The sequence below is a fragment of the Chaetodon auriga genome, chromosome 17, assembly GCF_051107435.1.
Source record: "Chaetodon auriga isolate fChaAug3 chromosome 17, fChaAug3.hap1, whole genome shotgun sequence".
In the NCBI taxonomy this organism is placed as follows: Eukaryota; Metazoa; Chordata; class Actinopteri; order Chaetodontiformes; family Chaetodontidae; genus Chaetodon; species Chaetodon auriga.
Genome location: NC_135090.1, coordinates 2,441,544 through 2,460,799, shown reverse-complemented (window position 1 = coordinate 2,460,799; position 19,256 = coordinate 2,441,544). Strand labels below are relative to the sequence as shown.

At 40.6% G+C, this 19,256-nt stretch overlaps 1 protein-coding gene across 1 annotated transcript; it reads left to right on the top strand.

Moving 5' to 3' along the window:
* The first annotated feature begins 4,001 nt into the window (after positions 1–4,001).
* Positions 4,002–8,194, top strand: arl4ab (ADP-ribosylation factor-like 4ab). Its single transcript, XM_076755221.1, has 2 exons — positions 4,002–4,113; positions 5,309–8,194. The coding sequence occupies exon 2, from the start codon at positions 5,387–5,389 to the stop codon at positions 5,990–5,992; it is 606 nt and encodes a 201-aa protein (XP_076611336.1). The 5' UTR covers positions 4,002–4,113; positions 5,309–5,386; the 3' UTR covers positions 5,993–8,194.
* Positions 8,195–19,256: the final 11,062 nt, after the last annotated feature.

Below are 19,256 nucleotides of genomic sequence, written 5' to 3'. Positions count from 1 at the left end.
ATGTACACGAAAGAAAAACAAGACGAATAATTTTGTGGTGGGGACTAATAATTTTAAAGTCGAGGCAGTAAAGGACCATGAGTGCCCGAAGTCATCAGGAGAGCCTAAGGAGTCTGCAATACTGACTGCTGCACTATTTGTGTTTTCTAGTTGTACATACATATATCAATTTATTACCAATGCAATTTTTTTGCAAGTGTTTAAGTCATGGCTGTTACTTATATATATTTCTTATTAAAGAAGGAAAGCAAAAACACTTTAAGTTGAAAGGAAAAATACATTTTATTAGGAATGTAATGATACTAAATACTTACTGGAAAAATGTCTTTTATAAAATAATAAATCTGACAGCATTTTTTATTTGTATAAATTAAATGTTTGCACTTTCTGTGTATATTTTGTTTCATGTGTTGTACTTTCTGTGCATTTTTCAAAAATGATCAAATGCATTCAGTGGCACTCATAATCTCTCTTATTTTCAACGGGAAAAAATTTGGCTAGTGGAAATTCTGATTGGCTGGTAACTTTAGAAGGTCACCAGCCACATTGGCTGGTGATCAAAAAAGTTAATTTAGAACCCTGGTTGTCAGTCATAAATTTACAGCTATCCTCAAATCTGCTTAAAATTTTACAGCATTATCAACTGTGAATATACACTTAGAATTGCTAAATAGATGGGTGAGTGGAGGTGTGAGGGGGGCTGAGGCCAGCGAAGTCACTATCATGTGTATATTTAAATATTATGAATAGATTTGGTGTCTCTGCTTTTGTCTGTTTCTGAACTTGAATTCAGTGCATCTTCTAAGAGAAATAAATGAATCAGATGATTGTGGCTACAACAATTACTATTAAAGATGTTAAATAAGATTGCATCGGGTCATTCAACGACATTTCATGCTTTAAACTTACATTTCCCTGACATGTTTTGCTTGTGATGCTCTTGAGACATTGTCAGCCCACAGGGATTGAGGAACATAAAATTCAGAGTAGAAGATCTAATTTACAACCCCAAATCCCCCCCAAAAAAAGGGTAAAACATAAAACATGAGTGTCATCATGTGCTAATCCTTTCGCTAATCCTGGACTTACAGTACTGGATATGTCCACTAGAGGACCTGCAGAACGAGTTAAATTTAAGAAAGAGACTAAGCTCTCTGAGCTTTTCAGCTGTTATGATATGAAAGTTATGATAGGCTGGCAGAAAAAAGTAGCTACAAAAGCAGCAAATGCTGTAGGACTCATGTCACCCAACAAGGTTCACACCCCAAATGTTTCAATCAGACGCCTGAATATTTTCAGTAGCACACATGCAGGTCAGAGGCTGTGTGTTGGCTTCAGGGGGCACAGGATTTGTGTATTTGTACATGAAACATGTTAAATATATTACTGTAAATAGAAATATTTCTGTTCAGAATGTGACTTTTTATCCATGTGATTGGGATTGAAGCAGTCTATTGCTGCAGTCGTCTCTGGAGAACAACCTATTTTTCTATTGGTGGCTCATTAAGGATCTTTTTCATAACAACTAAAGCACTTGAGTGCTAAACATTTGTGAGATAAATATCTGATTGGCCAATTAAAGTCAGTAGAAAGACTGGTATGAGAGCTGGTTTGAACTGATCACTTCTCTGTTCCAGAGTAAGATCAGTCTAATGTCTGTCTTCAGTACAGAGCTGAAGTCAGGACATGGCTGGTTAAACACCTACAAACACTTCTAAAGCTCACTAACTAACACAGTGAACCTCAATCCTTTACTCTCTACAAAGGCAGAAATATAAAAAACACAATTTGTAGTTACATGTTGGAACTATTCAGTTCATCCACGCAGCACTTCAGTGCAGCACCTCGGTTCTATAGTGAGGTTTGCCAGATATGGCCAGTGAGCACAGGCTCACTTCGGTCTGTGTGCAGGCACGACGGCACCAAACCTGACAACCTTGCTGTGATGACAAGACTCCATGCTGCTGTTCATCGTTCACCCAGAAATAGTTCCAGCATACAGCTCCCACTAAAACCACAAATGATCATGTTTACACGTCTGGTTAAAGACACAGCATGTTAATCAATAAGCTCTGGAGGTGTATTTTTTAGACAGAGGCAGGCTAGCTGTTTCCCTCTGCTTCCAGTCTTTATGCTAAGCTAGGCTAAGCACATACTGACTCCACCTCTTAACACACAGACATGTTCTTACCTCGCTCTCTGAAAGAAAGCTAATTTCAAGTTATGTTCAAATATCTGTTATATGTTGCAGGTAGTGCGCGTGCCTCACAGCAAGAAGGTTGCTGGTTCGAACCCTGGGTCGGGCAGGGCCTTTCTGTGTGAAGTTTGCATGTTCTTCCCGTGCATGCGTGGGTTCTCTCCGGGCACTCCGGCTTCCTCCCACAGACCAAAAACATGCTCGTTAGGTTAATTGGTCTCTAAATTGTCCGTAGGTGTGAGTGTCTGTCTGTGTGTGTGTGTATGTAGCCCTGCGATCGCCTGGCGACCGGTTCAGGGTGTACCCTGCCTCTCGCCCATTGCTAGCTGGGATAGGCTCCAGCCCCCCGCAACCCCGAAATGGGATGCGCGGGTAAAGAAGATGAATGAATGTTGTTTAAATACTGAAAAATAAGGATTGTGCTGCACCATGGCTTCACATATTTGGTGTAGCTGAAAAACTGCTTCAGTGATCACATCAAAAAAGAACGTATGCAAGTCTTTACGCTGGCTTTTGACATACCAGAGAGCTGTAGATGAGTCTATCAGTCAGTTGTTGTGTGGGAAGGGGTTAGTGCCATCAGTACAGGAAATAGGCTGTTCCCCACAAAGGACTGGCCAGTTAAAGCCAATGCAAAGCCTGGTGTGAGACTGTCTGTTTGACAGTGATGACTGACACAAAAAACCCAATCAACATGTTAAAAAGTAGTAAAGTAGCTACATTCCTTCATTCCTTATTTCAGATGACAGATTTTAATTTTGTCTTTCCATAGTATGCATGAATTAGGTTATTTATTTATTTATTTTTAACATGTAAAGTGGAATGTCATGATGTTTAACTAAAATAACACACACACAGTTTTGCTGCAGCTACATGCCCCTATTTTGGGGCATAGGGTAACATTCAGTTTCACATAAATGTTCACAAATGGCTCACGGAGCTTCCAAATGACCATCGCTGCTGTAATGTAGTCAAAAAAGGTTGTGAGCGAGTTCAGCGAGTTTTAAGACCGTAAGTTAAATGTTTTATCAGTTAAGAGCTGTTTTTTGTATTGTAGCTAAAAATTAACGCGTCAGGATTTGAGGACTGGTGACAGGAAGGGGAGGCATTAAAATAAAAGCATCGCCTGGTGGCCTCAATTCTGTCCACTACTTTTTTGGGGGGTTGCTTCTGAGTGACAGAAACAGGTGACATGCGTGAGCGTGCGTCACTGCTCGTTCACGTGTGCTCGTGACCGCGGCAGGCGTTGTTCACCGCCAATCAGACCGCGACATGGGGCTGTTAGGTAGAATGAGACCGGAACACCCATCATCTTTCCTTCGTAATAAAAGCATTAAGCATTTCCTGTGTCTCATGTGAAAAAGTTAGGTATAATTTATGGAAATAATTTACGCCAAACGGTTTGCTATTAGATGGGAAAATCTTGTTGACAAAATGGTTTAAAATTATCTTTCAGCATTATCTTTTATTTGTTAGACATTGTTTGTTAATTTATTAATTCTTTGTGCTTTTTATAATATGAATATTGTTTTCATTTTGTTTAATATTGTGTGAACTGAGGGAGAAGGTTCATTCCTTGCCTTGGGAACAGTAGATTAACTCAGGATCCACGTTCTGAAATTTTCTTGGGCAGTGATGGAATTTGATGACTTGGCATAAACCTGTCAACTTGTAATACATGATTCGAACGTTAATTGAAACTAGTTGCCCAGTAGCTCAGCAAAGACTTATTTTGAAAAGCAATAGCGGAAATCGTGTTGTTTACTCCGTCCAGCTTGGCGCCGCTGAGGAACAGATAGGAAGTCCTTACAGCTGAACGTCTCAATGGGTCCGGGGACATGATCGGAGCGACAGGCAAGAGTACAGCTCCTGAGGACATTCTGTCAGTTTGTAATGGACTAACATTCTTTTCAAAGGTAAGTTTTCTATGACGCTATTGTGAAATGTGCTTTTCAACGTAGATCACAGCTGCTGTCAAATGACATTTATCGCAGACGGTTGCCTAAATTTATTTCCCTGAAAGAAACTGTTCACCATCCCTCTGTGTTGCCATGTAACGGTAACGTTACGGTTCATTAAGGTTATATGTAAATGTGCAAGCCTGACTGACAGCCACACCGGGCCCAATAAAGCCAGTTTAACTTTTATGATTTTTCAACACTTGTTGGCACCGTAGCCCCACGTCGAGCCCGATCTGAACTAGCAAAAGGACCGAGATGAATTAGGCGCCAGACTCCATTTAAAAATCTCGAAAATTAAGACGGCTGACTCACTTCAAATAAGAAGCTAGCATTACCTGTTGTATTTGATATGAGTGAGGATATTTCCTTAATCCCCAAATGAACAAATCCCCGCTATTAAATTCCGGTTAAATCTAGTACACCAAGTAGCTTTGGATTTCAATATAATGTGCACTTTGACAATTCACCTGTTTACGGTGTGCTCTGTCTCCCTCAAGTAATATGCAGTGGGCAGGGCGGGAGCGGTCGCTGTAATCAATTTTGAAAGTCGCGAATTTATTGCAATTTAAAACTTGAATGCGGACCATATATATGCCGAATTTATCAGAACATCTTGGTGATTTAGTACAAGTGTTGATTTATGTTTTTGCAATATGCGTGTGCTTAGTGATGCGCAAGGCTGTATTAATGTAGGTTTTTTAAAATAGAAATTCGCTTTGTCCTTTCAGCATAAGAGACGTATGTTGCCGAGCAACACCTTTTTTAGAGCTACGTCTCCATGTCAGTCTGCTCTGTTGGTAAAATTGTCCTCTTCTGATCTGTCCCTGTCACTGAACATTGCATGATTGGTTAAATCTGGGATTTCGGTAAAATTCAAAAGCCTTCATCCTGTTGTTGACTGAGTCACGCACTGAATAGAAATTAGCGTATGAAATCCCTGCTGGCTGCTGCGGCGCTACATGTGCAAATGGGCTGCGATCCACCCTGCTGTTTTATTTTTCATTCATCTCTCACTGCCAGGATAATGTGAGGATGTGTAGTCCAAGGGGAGAGGGGGATATAATCACTTGTTGGGTGTTAGGTCTTTTGTAAAGCAATGGAGTGTTGGGTGATTGTGTGTACTCATTATGCATACCCCCACCCCCCACAGGCTCCTGCTGCAGTCCCTGTGGAATAAAAGCAGCCTGGTCAATATTTGGTGACGGTCCTTCCTGCTCTGTATACCAAGATGGGGAACGGATTATCAGATCATCACTCCGTCTTCCCCTGCCTGCCCTCCTTCCAGGCGCTCCACATTGTCATTCTAGGACTGGACTGTGCGGGCAAGACCACTGTACTGTACCGCCTGCGTTTCAATGAGTTTGTGAACACTGTCCCAACTAAAGGCTTTAACACAGAGAAGATCAAAGTGTCACTTGGAGGTAGCCGACGGACAGCATCCTTCCACTTCTGGGATGTAGGTGGTCAGGAGAAGCTGCGGCCTCTGTGGCGCTCTTACACACGTTGTGCTGATGGCATTGTTTTCGTGGTGGACTCGGTGGATGCTGAGCGCATTGAGGAGGCCAAAACAGAGCTGCACAAGATCACGCGGCTGGCAGAGAACCAGGGCGTGCCAGTCCTGGTGGTGGCTAACAAACAGGACCTGAGGAATTCTCTCAGTCTGGCTGAGATGGAGAGCATGTTGGCTCTGGGCGAGCTCAGCACCGCCACACCCTGGCACCTTCAGCCTGCTTGTGCCATCATCGGTGAGGGACTACAGGAAGGTCTGGAGAAGCTGCACGCCATGATCATGAAGAGGAGAAAGATGCTGCGGCAACAGAAGAAGAAGAGATGATGTGCTACCAGTGGAAACTATGAAATATGAGCTGGACCCAAAGCTTCATCAAAACTAATGCAAGCTGCGTACAATGATGGCCCATAGTGTCAAGTCATTTGGCTGCCCTTTGAAGTCTCATTGGCTGAGTTTGATCCTTCCAATGGAAATGTTTGTTCAGGTCAGCCAGTGTTTGGCTGCCACAGAGGACAGTGGGATTGATTTTACCCCATAGACTGGATGCCAACATTCCTGTCAGCAACAAGTCATTCTAAAGGAAGTCCAGTATTATGCTATACAGCAGCAAGATGTGAAGTTTACACTGAACACTTTAAAGTGGACAATGAGCTCAAACTTGTCTATTTTCTGTTACTTGTTAAAAATATGTGCTGCTTATTGTTCAAAACAATCAGTCTTTATATTTGTATTCTACCAAAGCTTGTGTTGAGATTGCTGGCAGGACAGTATTAGAGCAAACTGATCAAAGTTGCATATGTCAGTATTGTGACAAGTATTTTGTATCCATGTGGCACAATCAGAGTTTGGTCCAAAAGTTTACATGAAGAGTAATGATTCAGTGAGCGCAGGATGCACAATGGCCCTAAATCAAGCTAACACTGTTCAAATGGCTGTTAATAATGGAAACAATTATTCAGTTGTTTGGTCATGAACCGACCTTCCTGCAGCTAGATATTCTGAGCACAGCCACACTGATAGCAGAAAATGTAAATCTTTCTAATCTAACAATACGTTTTGGTGTTAATCCTCCCGAATGAAAAAGGGCGAGGGTTTCTTTCTAGAGTCAACACTTGATACCAGCATGGTGTCAACAGCAGAATGGGGGAGATGCCCAGTTCCCCTCTGATAGACCAGAATGCAGGACGGTGTTTGGAGGGCAGGACATGGCTGCTTATCCCTCCATGCCAGACTGGGACCTTTGGTGTAGTAATTAATGCATTACCTCTACTACATGAGTACCACTGTAATGTGTGTGTACAGACCATACAACACTTGATAATTACAAGTAACAGTAATATTAATAAAAATAAGATTATTGATTACCAGTCAATCTGAACAGCCTATATTGTATCATGTTTCTACTGGTTAATTGCAGATCAGTGTCAATGTATTTAACAGTATGAGCTGTACATAAACGCCAAAGATATGGTTCAGGTAAATAAAGAGAAAAAATAAAATGTTTATGTTAAAAATGACGATCATCTGATATATTGTTATTGGAAATTCTTGAACTCACAAGTATATCAATATCATTATGGCCCTCAAAAATCCAATATCCATTTGGCTGTATTATTCATTGCATTGGTTAGGGAACATTAGCTTGCTAGCAAGGCTGGGTATCATCTGAAAATTTTTAGTGCCATCATCAAAATGATACTTTTCAATAAATAACTTGTAGGAATAGAAACACATTTTTGTACCAGAACCTTTTTCATTTAACAAAAGACACCAAAGTGCTCATATTTCAAGCATCTAAACACAAGCCATAAGGCCTAAGTAAGATGTCTAAAACTAACAAACTGCTTTATCTCAGATTGAGCTATAACCCAGATGCACATCTAAAATTTCACATTTATTCAATGGTTTTGTGTCATAGGTGTAATGCATTAGTAACTATGATAAAAGGTTCCGTAGGTGGCTCCTTTGCAGAATCACATAGGAGCATATGGAAGGAAAGCGAAAGCACCAAAACAGAAAAAATAGTTCATCACAAAACAGATGATTTCAACAAAGGGCCAAGAGCTCTCTGTTGTGTGTGGCTATAGAAGGCGAGGCTCTTTGGCTGGGCGAAGCTGTGACTTCATCACCGTCATAGCTCCCTGTAAATGTGTCTTGTGTTGTTCAGTTGACTGACAGGCCCAGTTGGCTCAGCGGGAATATTCCTTGGCTGCCTGTCGAGCGTCTGTCTTCAGAGACGGGCTGGTGTCAGACCCAGCCTCACCTATGTCTGACGACACACTCACATGTTCAGCAGAGCCAGCGTTTGAATGCACTTTATAGGTCCTTTTCCTGACGTTCAAAAGGAACACTGACAGAATTCTGTACAATTCTGAAACTGGACGAAATGAAATATTGCTTCAGAAGAAGCGTTTTACATACAATATATAAAGAGTATGTTGCCAGGTTCCACTCTCCCACTCTGGTAGAGTGTTCATAGTTATGTGTTTGATCCAGTTTGTTCACTTGGAATAAAGAAACAAAAGGACAGTGATGTAGTCGGTGTTGTGTTTGTTTATCTTATCAGTCTAGCTGCTGATCAGGTCAGAGCACTGAACTGCTGGTTTGTTCCCCACTCATTGGTTTATGTGTAACTGACAAACTGTTCACAGCAAAAGAGATAAAAGGCTGAGTCAGGGCTGCTTTTTAGGGAATCTAAAGTGCAGTTCCTGGATCGTACATGTGCAGTCATTCTTCTACACTGTGTACCAGTTTAACCTCTCCATACCCTCAACTTGAGTTTGTTGCATCATCTTGAAAAATCAAATCAAAGATAAACAGGGAGAAACACTACACATATATATTAACAGCAAACCCAGAGGGACATAGCGCAATGTTGCTTAAATCCAAACGGTCTGCAGTGTGCCCTTCATATCGACGCCTTCCAGAATTTAATGAAGAAGGCTGTGAGATGTTGGGCCCAGCAGCTGGTAATTGGACCTTTGAGCTTCCATATACTGTTCCCAAATGTCAAGAATGAACTTCCATGCTCAAAAAGTGAATTAATAAGAATTGAGTTCATACTTGATCTTAAGAATAGTACTTTCACCATTAAAAATACCTTTAAGGATATGAAGTATGTTGAGTTAAATATATGTATATATATATATATTTTCATCACTCCAGAGGTTTGGAGCTGAATGAAATGCTCATAAGCTGTAGCTGTGATCGCTGCCAGCATTTGTGCCAGCTGCCCCTCCATGTCCTGCTATTATTACAGCCATGTCTGAACTTTGCCAGTCAAGCTAGTGACCAGTGTTACCAGGTGCCAAAAAGCAAATAATCTGCTGAGCTTTGCAGGTGAGCAGCAGGTTTGCAGGGCTGCAGGACCCCAGGACAAAAGATCAAACATGCCTTTCTATTATGCCAATTTGCTAAAAACTTATACAAACAATGATTAGTGCACACCCAGCAACATTGCTGCTGAAGTGGAATCTACAAAGTTCTTGGGATTGCAGGAAGTGGTGTTTATAAAAACTGAAATATTAAATGACAGATTTGTGTTTAAAGATTGACCATCCACCACCGTCTAGACAAATGGAGTGTATTGCATGACATACAGATGATTATGATAAAGTTCCAGTGGGGTTTTTAGTGATTTGAAATATTTTTGCAAATATCAGTGTCCTGATCTTCCTTCAGGAACAGCTCTGTACAGCACAAATTTTCAAGATGATCCACGTGCTTCATCTTATTATTAGATCTTATTGACTGAGGTAACCACGCTTAACGTAACAGCAAGGCCATATTGTTAGGATTTTGAATGGAGTTTGGTGTTAATTCTGTGCAGTTTCTCTCAGTGACAGACAATGCAAACCAGTGGCTTTCTTGTGTGTTGCTGTTGTGGTGTTGTCTGTTTTGTATCAGTGTTCAGTGTGTTTTGAGAGGAATGAGGGCAGTTCTTGTTCAGACTGGGTCTGCTCTGAGAACAATGCCAGGCACAAACACATGAAGGCAGGGGATTAGGGCGGGGGGTGGGTGGGTGGGGGTGGCGCACATCAACGGTTATGGACTCATTTCTTTACACACTGTTCTCCTGTTTGGGGTTTCTGGTGGGTCTGGAGGCTGAATCATGTGGCACACCAGCTGGAGATAATTGAGGTGAAACTGGCACATATTGTAATTGTTTCACAAAGCTTCCCAGTATGCTCAGCCGAGTCCAACAACCTCAAAAGGAATTTCAAATGGGGAGTTATTTATGCCCATTTTTAATAAGCTTGTGATTGTTGGAGCTGTTTTTAAACTTAAAACCACATTAAGTGAGGGAGACTTTTTTTGATAAATGTCTTAATATTTTTTTCACCATCATGCTTTCAGGATATATCAAGAACAGTTAAATGATGGATGGAATAGTAGAAATCTTCATTAGGGATTTGACTGTGAACACAGTTGGTCCACTGCCCTTCCTGCATCTGCAGCATCCTTCCTCCACAGCAATATGGCTGCATGCCCGGTGGCCCTGTATATTTTCCATTACACAAAGCTCACACAGGGCTGGGTGGCGTGCCAGGTTAAGCCTCTCCCTCTTCCCATGGCCCTTGGCTGGGGGATGACCAATACGCTTTAGCACAGTGACAGAAGGGGCTTCAGGGGTCACTTGTTCCCAAACATCCATATCAGCCCGCCTGACTTCCTGGAACTGTACCAAGTTCTGGCTGGGACTCCTGACTTTGATCCTGGACTCTAATTAACAGTGGATTAGTGTGAGAGCAGGGGGACCAGCTGAGATGCACGATACTGTTTGTCTCAACATCTCCAGCGTGGACAGGTATATTTGAATGTAACCATGGCTGTGCAACACTGAAGGAGGATGCTACAATATTTTTCTCTGTACACCATAGTGCTTGGCACTGACACGACTTGACAGTAAACAGGAAAATGACCAGTTGAAGTTCAGGATCTTCTTCTTCATGCAAAATGACCAAGAGTTTCCAGATTTTTAAATCACTGACACTTCATCAACTTCATTTTCATCTGGGCCTCCTCCCATTATACGCACTACCCCCCGTTCATTCTGATGTTCTTCCCACTGCTTGACACCCCCGACTAGCTTTCAAAAATGTGGTTCATGTTTGTATGAAGTATATAAATGGCTGTAGAAAACAATGTACTGTAACACAGACAATGAGGCAGCCTAGGTAATTTTCCAGCCAACTGCAGAGTAAATCTGAGTTAAGATTCTAATAATGCACATTTTGGTGAAACAAACAGCTTTGTGTCATACCCATAGTCCAATCTGTAGTGTTTACCTCTTATGTGTCACACATGGGAGACCCTTAACTTGAAGTGATTTGAATTGAATGAAGATTACATATATCTAACAATATGTTTAAGTAAAAGTACACCTCTTCAGATTGTTTTACTCACATTGAAACAAATTTAACAGAGATCAGGTACCTGCTGAAATGACCTTAATCAAAGACAGGGCTTTCATGTGTGACTTTCTTGTTAGATCTAGCCTAATAATTGATTTTTCTTCTTTGAATTAGTGTAATCATTTTATTTCTAGCAAGGAAACATTATAATGGTTAGTTAGCTTTCTGATAAGTTTCAAAATGGAGTTATCTTAAAAAAAAAAACTGCTGGAATCAGCCTTAAGAAACCCATACAGGCTGGACAAACGTTGTCCCAGTCCACTGTAAGCTGCTTGATCTCCACCATTAGAGCTTTTGTAGAATGTAAACTAAAGCACGAGGTCATTAAATACTTCAATAAAGGAATGTAGAGCAGATCTGGACTCCTAAACCTTTCACTTCAATAGCATCTGCTCTTGACAGTCAGACACAATAAAGCTACAATATTAGCATCAAAGACAGAAAGACACAACAGGATCTTGTAGTTTTCCTCTCTATTAACATTTCTACCAACATGCTTGTGTATTTCAGTCACATTCAGTTGTCCAGTCTTTGATCTCTTGCTCTCTTACAGCTGAGGAAATGGACTTTGAAAGCACAACCATCTGAGTGTGTACTCAGCGGGAGGGGTGTGAATGTTGCAGGGTTTGTTCAAGCTGATTGATGACTGTGTGAACGGCTAATCTGATCCCTGTTCAGTGTGAGCTGTGAAGGGTGTATACGGTGAGGTCGTCAGAGTGGAGGACAGGATATGGTGATAAGGGAAGAGGAACCACTCCCTGCCTGCCTCGGTTTCCTGAGAAGAGCCTGGCTGTCTGCCACTGCAACCCCACCCCCAGCCCCGGCCTCACACAACACTTGAACACCAAGTGGGGGTATGGGGGGACACTTTTTTTCCAAAGTAGACAGTTTTTTCAACTACTGCCAACAAAGTCAAAGGTGTCCACTTCTGGGTAGATTACAGTGAGATTTACTGGAAATTCTGCGGAACAGAGAAGGAATCCTTTTAATTTCAACAGTATTGTGACATTTCCAGTAGAACCATCCTCAGAACGAAGAATGATTCATTTTTAAGACCTGAAAGAAGATTAAAATGTTCCTTCCAGAAATGGTTTCTGGAAATCATTTTACCTTCTACCTTCTCCAAAATGATGTCAGGAGGACAGATACCACATTTGCTACTGATTAGTTAGAGCCAAACCAATGGAAAACAATATGACAATCCATTATAAGGCTCCATTTTATTGTTAAAATTCTCTACTTCATGTGTTTTTTTATCGTTTAAATTTCCTCTTCACATTACTGTGCTGCATTTCTGTTGTGTAGGATCCTCACCGTGTAAATTAAAGACGTACGGCAAGATTTAAACATGCTCATTCCAAGTATGTTTACAACTTCATATGCTCACCAGCTGTGTCATTAAGTGACGTTGAACACTCCAAACATCCAGAGAGCAGGGAGCAGTCTGTATTTGGACTTGTTGCATAATCCTGACCTTTGTAAGCCTTTCCACTGTTGCTTTCTTGTATCTCTGTTTAAACAGAACAAGCTGTCATCTCTGTTTAAAGTGATTCAAAGGTACTTTGAAGTTTAAGATGAAACCTCCAACCGCCCTGCTTGTTTATTGTACCTGTTCCAGTCCTTGGGCTGTTTCTGACCCCAGTGGAAAGAGAGTTGTGTGGCTGAGAGCCTCGAAGTCTAAGCAAAGCTGGTTTCCCACTAAGACTTTCAGTAGCAAGAGGGAGGTGGCTCCCTACTGATGTTTTTGGTCAGGGGTTCATGAAAATGACAGTGGTGGGAGTTGTTACTGTCCCTGCACTGCAACAAAAAAGCTACATGTTTTCTGTGGTCACACTCACCACATTTACAAAATTCAAATTGGTGTTGTTCCTCAGTAAAGCTCACACTTCAGTGACTTTCCATCTGTAATTAAACATTGTTATTGTCTGTTTGATGTGCCATCTATGAGATAACATCAGCTGCCTGGAAAATGGCTGCAGAAAAGACTGCAAAGGGCAAATGTGCTTCAAAAGATATCATAGTCTTATAACACAATTTTTGCATTTGCTGTCCACATTTCTTGTTGATGATGAAAAAATGAGTTTTTGTCTGTAAGATTGCAGCATTTGTATGTTCAGATTGGACAGGATTTAGTCAGTAAATATCTGTTCTCAATCAATAAATACTGTAGATTGTAAACTTTAGATATTGGCATGAAGCCCGATCTCACAGGAAATATAACATAAGATTATATAATATTATCTATCTATATTATATGATCTATCTATCTATCTATCTATATGTGTGTGTGTGTGTGTACACACACACACACACACACACACATGTATATATACATACACATATATATACATACACACACACACACGCACACACACACACACACACACCACACACACACACACACACACACACACACACACACACATATATACTGAAATGTCCAAGTACTGATTTGCCCTGAACATTCTTTTTTCCATGCTGGAAATGGGCTTCCATAAAAAAGTTATTGAGACATAAAGGTAATGACATAGAAATATATAGGCTCAATGCAATCTGGAGTGCAGTGATTGAATTAAAATTGTTCAAAATGTCCCAGACTGAAACCAAGTTAGCAATATAACTCTGTAAAACTGAGGCAAAACTCAATTTATAGCAGAACTACCTTTGTGACAGCAGTTTCGATATTGAATAAAATTTATTTATTTATCAAATTTATAGAAAATGAGTAGACATGGTACAATAGCAATTTTGAACGTCTGTTCCACAACATTGAGTACTGATAACTCCTGAAAATGACATGATTTTTTGTCTTTTTACTATCTTCTAAGCTCCAAATTAGCCATTTATATACACTTTGCTCATGATTGCTGTCTTTAAATATCATACACAATTGCCAATATTCCTGCAATGAAAAGAGTCATTAGTGTGTGTAGCAAAATGTAAGTTGTTCATAAAGTACTGTCGCCCACAACAAGCACTTCTACTTTATGCATCTGTAAATGTGGATATGTTATTAGTGGGCCATTTTTGACTTTCACAAACTGTTGTCTAAGCCAGTCAGATCAGCAGTAATATGTACTGTAAATCAGGTACACATTCCCAAATGTCCCCTATGGGAGATTGTGTTATCTTATGTTATCTTGCGTGTTATCTTATGTTATCATATCAATGCTCTATAGAGACCCAGATCAAACCCATTTTTGATTTACCTATTAATACTTATTCCCCCAATTCCTCACAATTATACTTCAATTTATTTTTCCTGGCAAGGATGATCTTCCACAGAATTTCATAAGTTTCACGGGCATGTACTATATCTCATAGATCCTGTTGATGATAGATCAGTCTGGATGGTAGTTATGAGCAGTATAAGTACTTTCTGTGTAGAAATAGATTGGCAATCATGTACAGTTTGTAACTAAAGTTATGTCTCAGCTGAGCTTAGTTTGAATCCAATCACAGTTGGTTGATCCTGATTTTGCTTTCCTGCTGGTACAGTGTAAGCTTCTCTGCAGCTCAATAAGGACCTCATCAGATTATACAGACGGACTGTGAGTAGAAATGCCATGCATGATGGTCTTGTGGAGTTTCAAGCTTTCTGTTTCAAGTCAAAAATCATGTGAAAGTAGAAGATGCCACCTAAATGTCAAGTCAATGCAGACAGAGCGGAGGCTGAGCAAGGAAACTCTCTTCTTTCCCACAAACAAACCTTCCTTAGGGAAAAGAGAAGAGCACAGGTCCTGCTCTGACTCTGCTCTGCACCGCTCCAAAACAAACTCAAAGGGAGGAAAAGTGTTGTGGAGGTACGAAAGTTTTTTTTTTTTTTTTGTGTATTTCTGAGCCAGAATTGGAACACAAGGTAACAAGATATGGGCTGAACTACGCTGCCTGTGTGTGTGTGTGTGTGTGTGAGTGTGTGTGTACACACTCACACACACACATTCACATAGATTTGAATATGTACATATGCATACATACACATAGATAACATATTCACATGTTTCATTAAAAGTTTATTGAAGGTGCATTAACTCTTTTTTTTGGCACTTGTTGGCAGCATAATGAGCTGTAAACACAACACTGACTAGCAAACAGTTGTCTATTGAACACCAGCAGACAGAGATCATTCCTGTGGAGTTGTAAAGTTGCATTAAAGTTACGGGACAGAAAGCTAAAACAATAAGATGGCAGATGCTGTGCAGTGAATGCTCCCTTTTGTTGTGATTTACATGTAATCGTATCTACAGTTTAATTATGATTAAATATATTGTTTCATTTCATCAAAGAAGTGTTGTGACTATGAACAGTTATTATGCATCAAATTCAAAAACACCACTCAAGAAAAAGTATCATTGTTTGGTAACAGGATACCATTAAAAATCTTAGAATTGTTATTAATCCATATTTCATGACCATATTATTAAAGATCCTTGATCATGTCCTTTCTTTCTGTCATTTACACTTACATGGCTTTTCACAGTTTGCAACACAGCATGAATTAAATTAATCTTAATCCAAAGTGCCAAAACACATTTTAAGTAAAGACATTGGCGAAAACGCAAAGAGACAACAGAATACATTAGAGAGACATTTGGCACAAGATATTTTATACCTCAAAACTTTTCCAAGGGAGTCTAAGATATATTTACTTTTTGAGAGACAATACAACTCTGCTCTGTTTCTTAGTGAACAATTTCAAGGTAGTCTACTCCAGTCAGGGCGAAAGAGTCTCAGTAAGTAAATTCATATGCTGGATTAAATAATTCAGACAAGGATGGTGCAAAACACACAGCACATTCTTCTTTTATTTTTGACTGTTCTGCTCTGTGCAGGTTGCTTCACCCCAGCCCTCGCCCTTGTTTTGCTAAAACACAGTGTCACTGAGGCAGAATCTAATTAGAAACAGCCCAATAAAATTCCAGCTGTCATTTGTAAATGCATCTGTATTCCTTCCAAGCTGTTACATAACTTGGCTTGTGTTCTGCACAGATGCTGGAACTCGTTTCTGTCTTTGTCCTCCACACAGATCCTCCTCTCACGTTTCCACCAACCTTACATAATCTTTATTTATCACTGCCCTGTTCCTCTGCCTGAATATTTCAGCAGAAAATGACAGGTTGAAGAAGGCACTCTGCTTCAAGTGCTGTTTAATCTTCCACTTCCCTCCTCAACCAATGGTTCATCTCATGTGCCACAGACTGTAGATGCTGCCTACAACTGAAGTCTGCTCAGTAACAGTGAAGTGTGGCACGATAATCTGGGCAGATGGGCTTTTTATTTCATTCTGTGGTTGACACACTTCTGTACTTACTGCTTGTCATACTGGAGCTCAAGAGGCAGAGTGGAAATTATTCATATAGTGTATAAAGGATAAATGGCTGTATGCTGCTTTTGTTGGCACAGGCTGGTCTGCATAGAGCTCTGCAGCAGGGTGGGTGGGGTGGTGGGGCTGAGGGAGGGGCAGGGCTAACAGGGAGTCACCACTTGATGCTTCATTAGCACCTCTGACTGACATGCTGAGAGTGCTGGGAGCTAAAATCCCCTCAAGCTAGGCCAACTGTTTGAACAGACTGATGTGTTGCCCCGGCCCCCTTTAAAGGACGTGACAAATAAAACACACCTGGAACAGCTTACACACTTGCTAATGTTTGTTGGATCTGATGGGTCTGACTTGTGTCCTCTCTCATGTCCTCTGAAGAAGGTATATTGTATATTAAAAGGCCGAAGTTGCAGCTGAGACAACATCTCCTTATAGAAAATTATTGACAGGCAAACCTTTCTGTGGGGCAGTTTCTCGAAAAGAGTACTCATCTAACCCTACTTCTGCACTCCTATAACAGTGTCAGACTATGATGATCAGTCAAAAAAAATAAAAAAAAAAATAAAAGGATCAAATTCAATGCGGCACAGATATCTTTTTCTTATTCCATGCATTGTTCTTTGTCAAAACCTGCCACCTATATTACCCACAATTCAGTCAAACAGTTTGGAGCAGTTTCCCCAAAAGCCTGCATTGACTTATTGACCTAATTGGTGTTCAAAAGAGGTGACACTTTATTTGAATAACTATGACATGACATCTGCCATGAACATGGAGTGTTTCTAAATGTTTCTGGCTATTGTCATGATGTGTTATTTGGTCAGTTATGTCAATTTTAATGCTAAGTTGATATTGTTTGAGACATGATATTAACCAAGAAACCTGTCAGAAACATTTCATAGCAGGACTGATTATCAAACTTAAGAAGCTATTTAGCTTTATGTATTAACTTATGCATTAATATTACACTATACTCATATATGGTTGGTTTTGACAGTGGCTGTCATGATACCATTATAATTTTGTCATGAATAATTTACTAGACCACAACTTAAGTGGTTCAATTTGAAGTAGTTATTAAAATGTCATTAAATGTTATAAGGCCAGTTTGATGACAGGGGGTACATGAACTTTACTGAGGTGATTTACAGAGTTTCCAATTCACTTCAATTCAGTGTTATTTCCATATAGAGCTGGTACAGACCAAAGTCTTTATCTACAGAGACCCAACAATTCCCTCATGAGCAAGCGCTTGGTGACAGTGGCGAGGAAAAACTTCCTTTTAACAGGCAGAAATCTCAAGCAGAACCAGGCTCTGGGTCAACCATCTGCCTCGACTGGTTGTTGGGTAAAAGAGAGAGAGAGAGAGAGAGAGAGAGAGAGAGAGAGAGAGAGAGAGAGAGAGAGAGAGTGACAGACAGAAATGAAATAGTAACAGTGACAGTTCTAATAATAGACTCTCAACTATTTGTAGTATAGTGTATATAGCATAGTATATACAAATATGATATATTTATGTATGTGATATATGTAGTACTACATACTGGGAACAGATAGTATATGTACGTAATACAGCATTATGGATGTAATAATAATCGAAGTATGACCAATAGTAGTAGCAGTTGCAGGGGATGTCAGGCAGGGCCATGGCAGGAGGAGCTATAATCCAAAATCCAGGTTCAGCCACTGTCCATGGGAACCTGCCAGATGACAAAGCACAAAGACTCCAGAGAAGAAGCTAACTTAGTAACATGCCTTGGTAGGACATGAAAGCGTGCAGATGGAGAGGGAGAGAAGAGCAGAGGAGCTCTGTGTATCTTTGAAAGTCTCCCAACCGTCTAATCCTATAGCAGCATAACTAAGTTCTGGTCCAAGGCAAGCCTGAGCCAGCAGTAAGATGAGAGTCAATATTTCTGGATTGTATAAGCAAGCCAAACAAGGAGGACATGTTTTGGCCTGGTATGCAGTGAGGCTCTTTTTGGACCTTTGGAGGTAGTGGCCCAGAGTTTGCAAAGCAAAACCTCTACTGCCTGTGCAGCCCTGGAGTATGGATATAGGCTCTAAGGGAGAACGATTTGGTAAGGAAGCCTGTGGGCAAAGTTAACACCTGTGCAAACCACAGCAATCTTGATATGCTCCCTCCCTTGAGGAGCCTGAACCTCTGTCTGCTGGATTCAGGGGTGGCACAGTGGAGGCCCCAGTTCTTTGAAGCCCTGGACTAAAACAGAGCTACTGTAAGTCGAAGATTTGGTCAAGAGGAAATGAGAATGGCTGTTGAGAGAGAAAGCACCCACTTTTGCTGAGCAACAGAGAAGATAAAGGGATGCATCAGTGCTGCATGACCTATAGTCAGTCACCGGAATTTGATTTTCCCATGTGGGTCCATGTAGCACTGAGGATGCAGAATCACATTACCACACCTTTGAGTGTGTTCAAAATCATTTTGGGTAACAATTTGCTTGAATCTCATGTAACTCCCAGCTTCATTGCTGTATACCAGGTTCACCATGTAATGCAGGTCCAGTATCTTGTGAATTCATAATTCAGTCTTATCCTCATTATGGGCATGGAAAACTTAAACCTTGTAGTTTGAATCTACCCCCTTTTACTGTGATATAAAATACAGTGTATTGTTGTTGGTATCAGTTTCATGTCTGTATGAGAGTCAGGTGTGTTAGGTAATTATTTTGAAGTTTAAATGTTGTGTCTTGGTGCAGTTGCCAGCAAAAATGCTTTGCTTCAAACACAGTGTCCTCATCCAGCCAAAATATTATTTCCCCCAGATTTCTTACTCTCCAGGATGTGAGATCTGGTTGCCAGTGCCAAGAACACTTGGATAGACTGCAGGCCTATC

Excerpts from the sequence above, each read along its gene's own strand:
- arl4ab (XM_076755221.1), top strand. The coding sequence starts at position 5,387 with ATGGGGAACGGATTATCAGATCATCACTCCGTCTTCCCCTGCCTGCCC.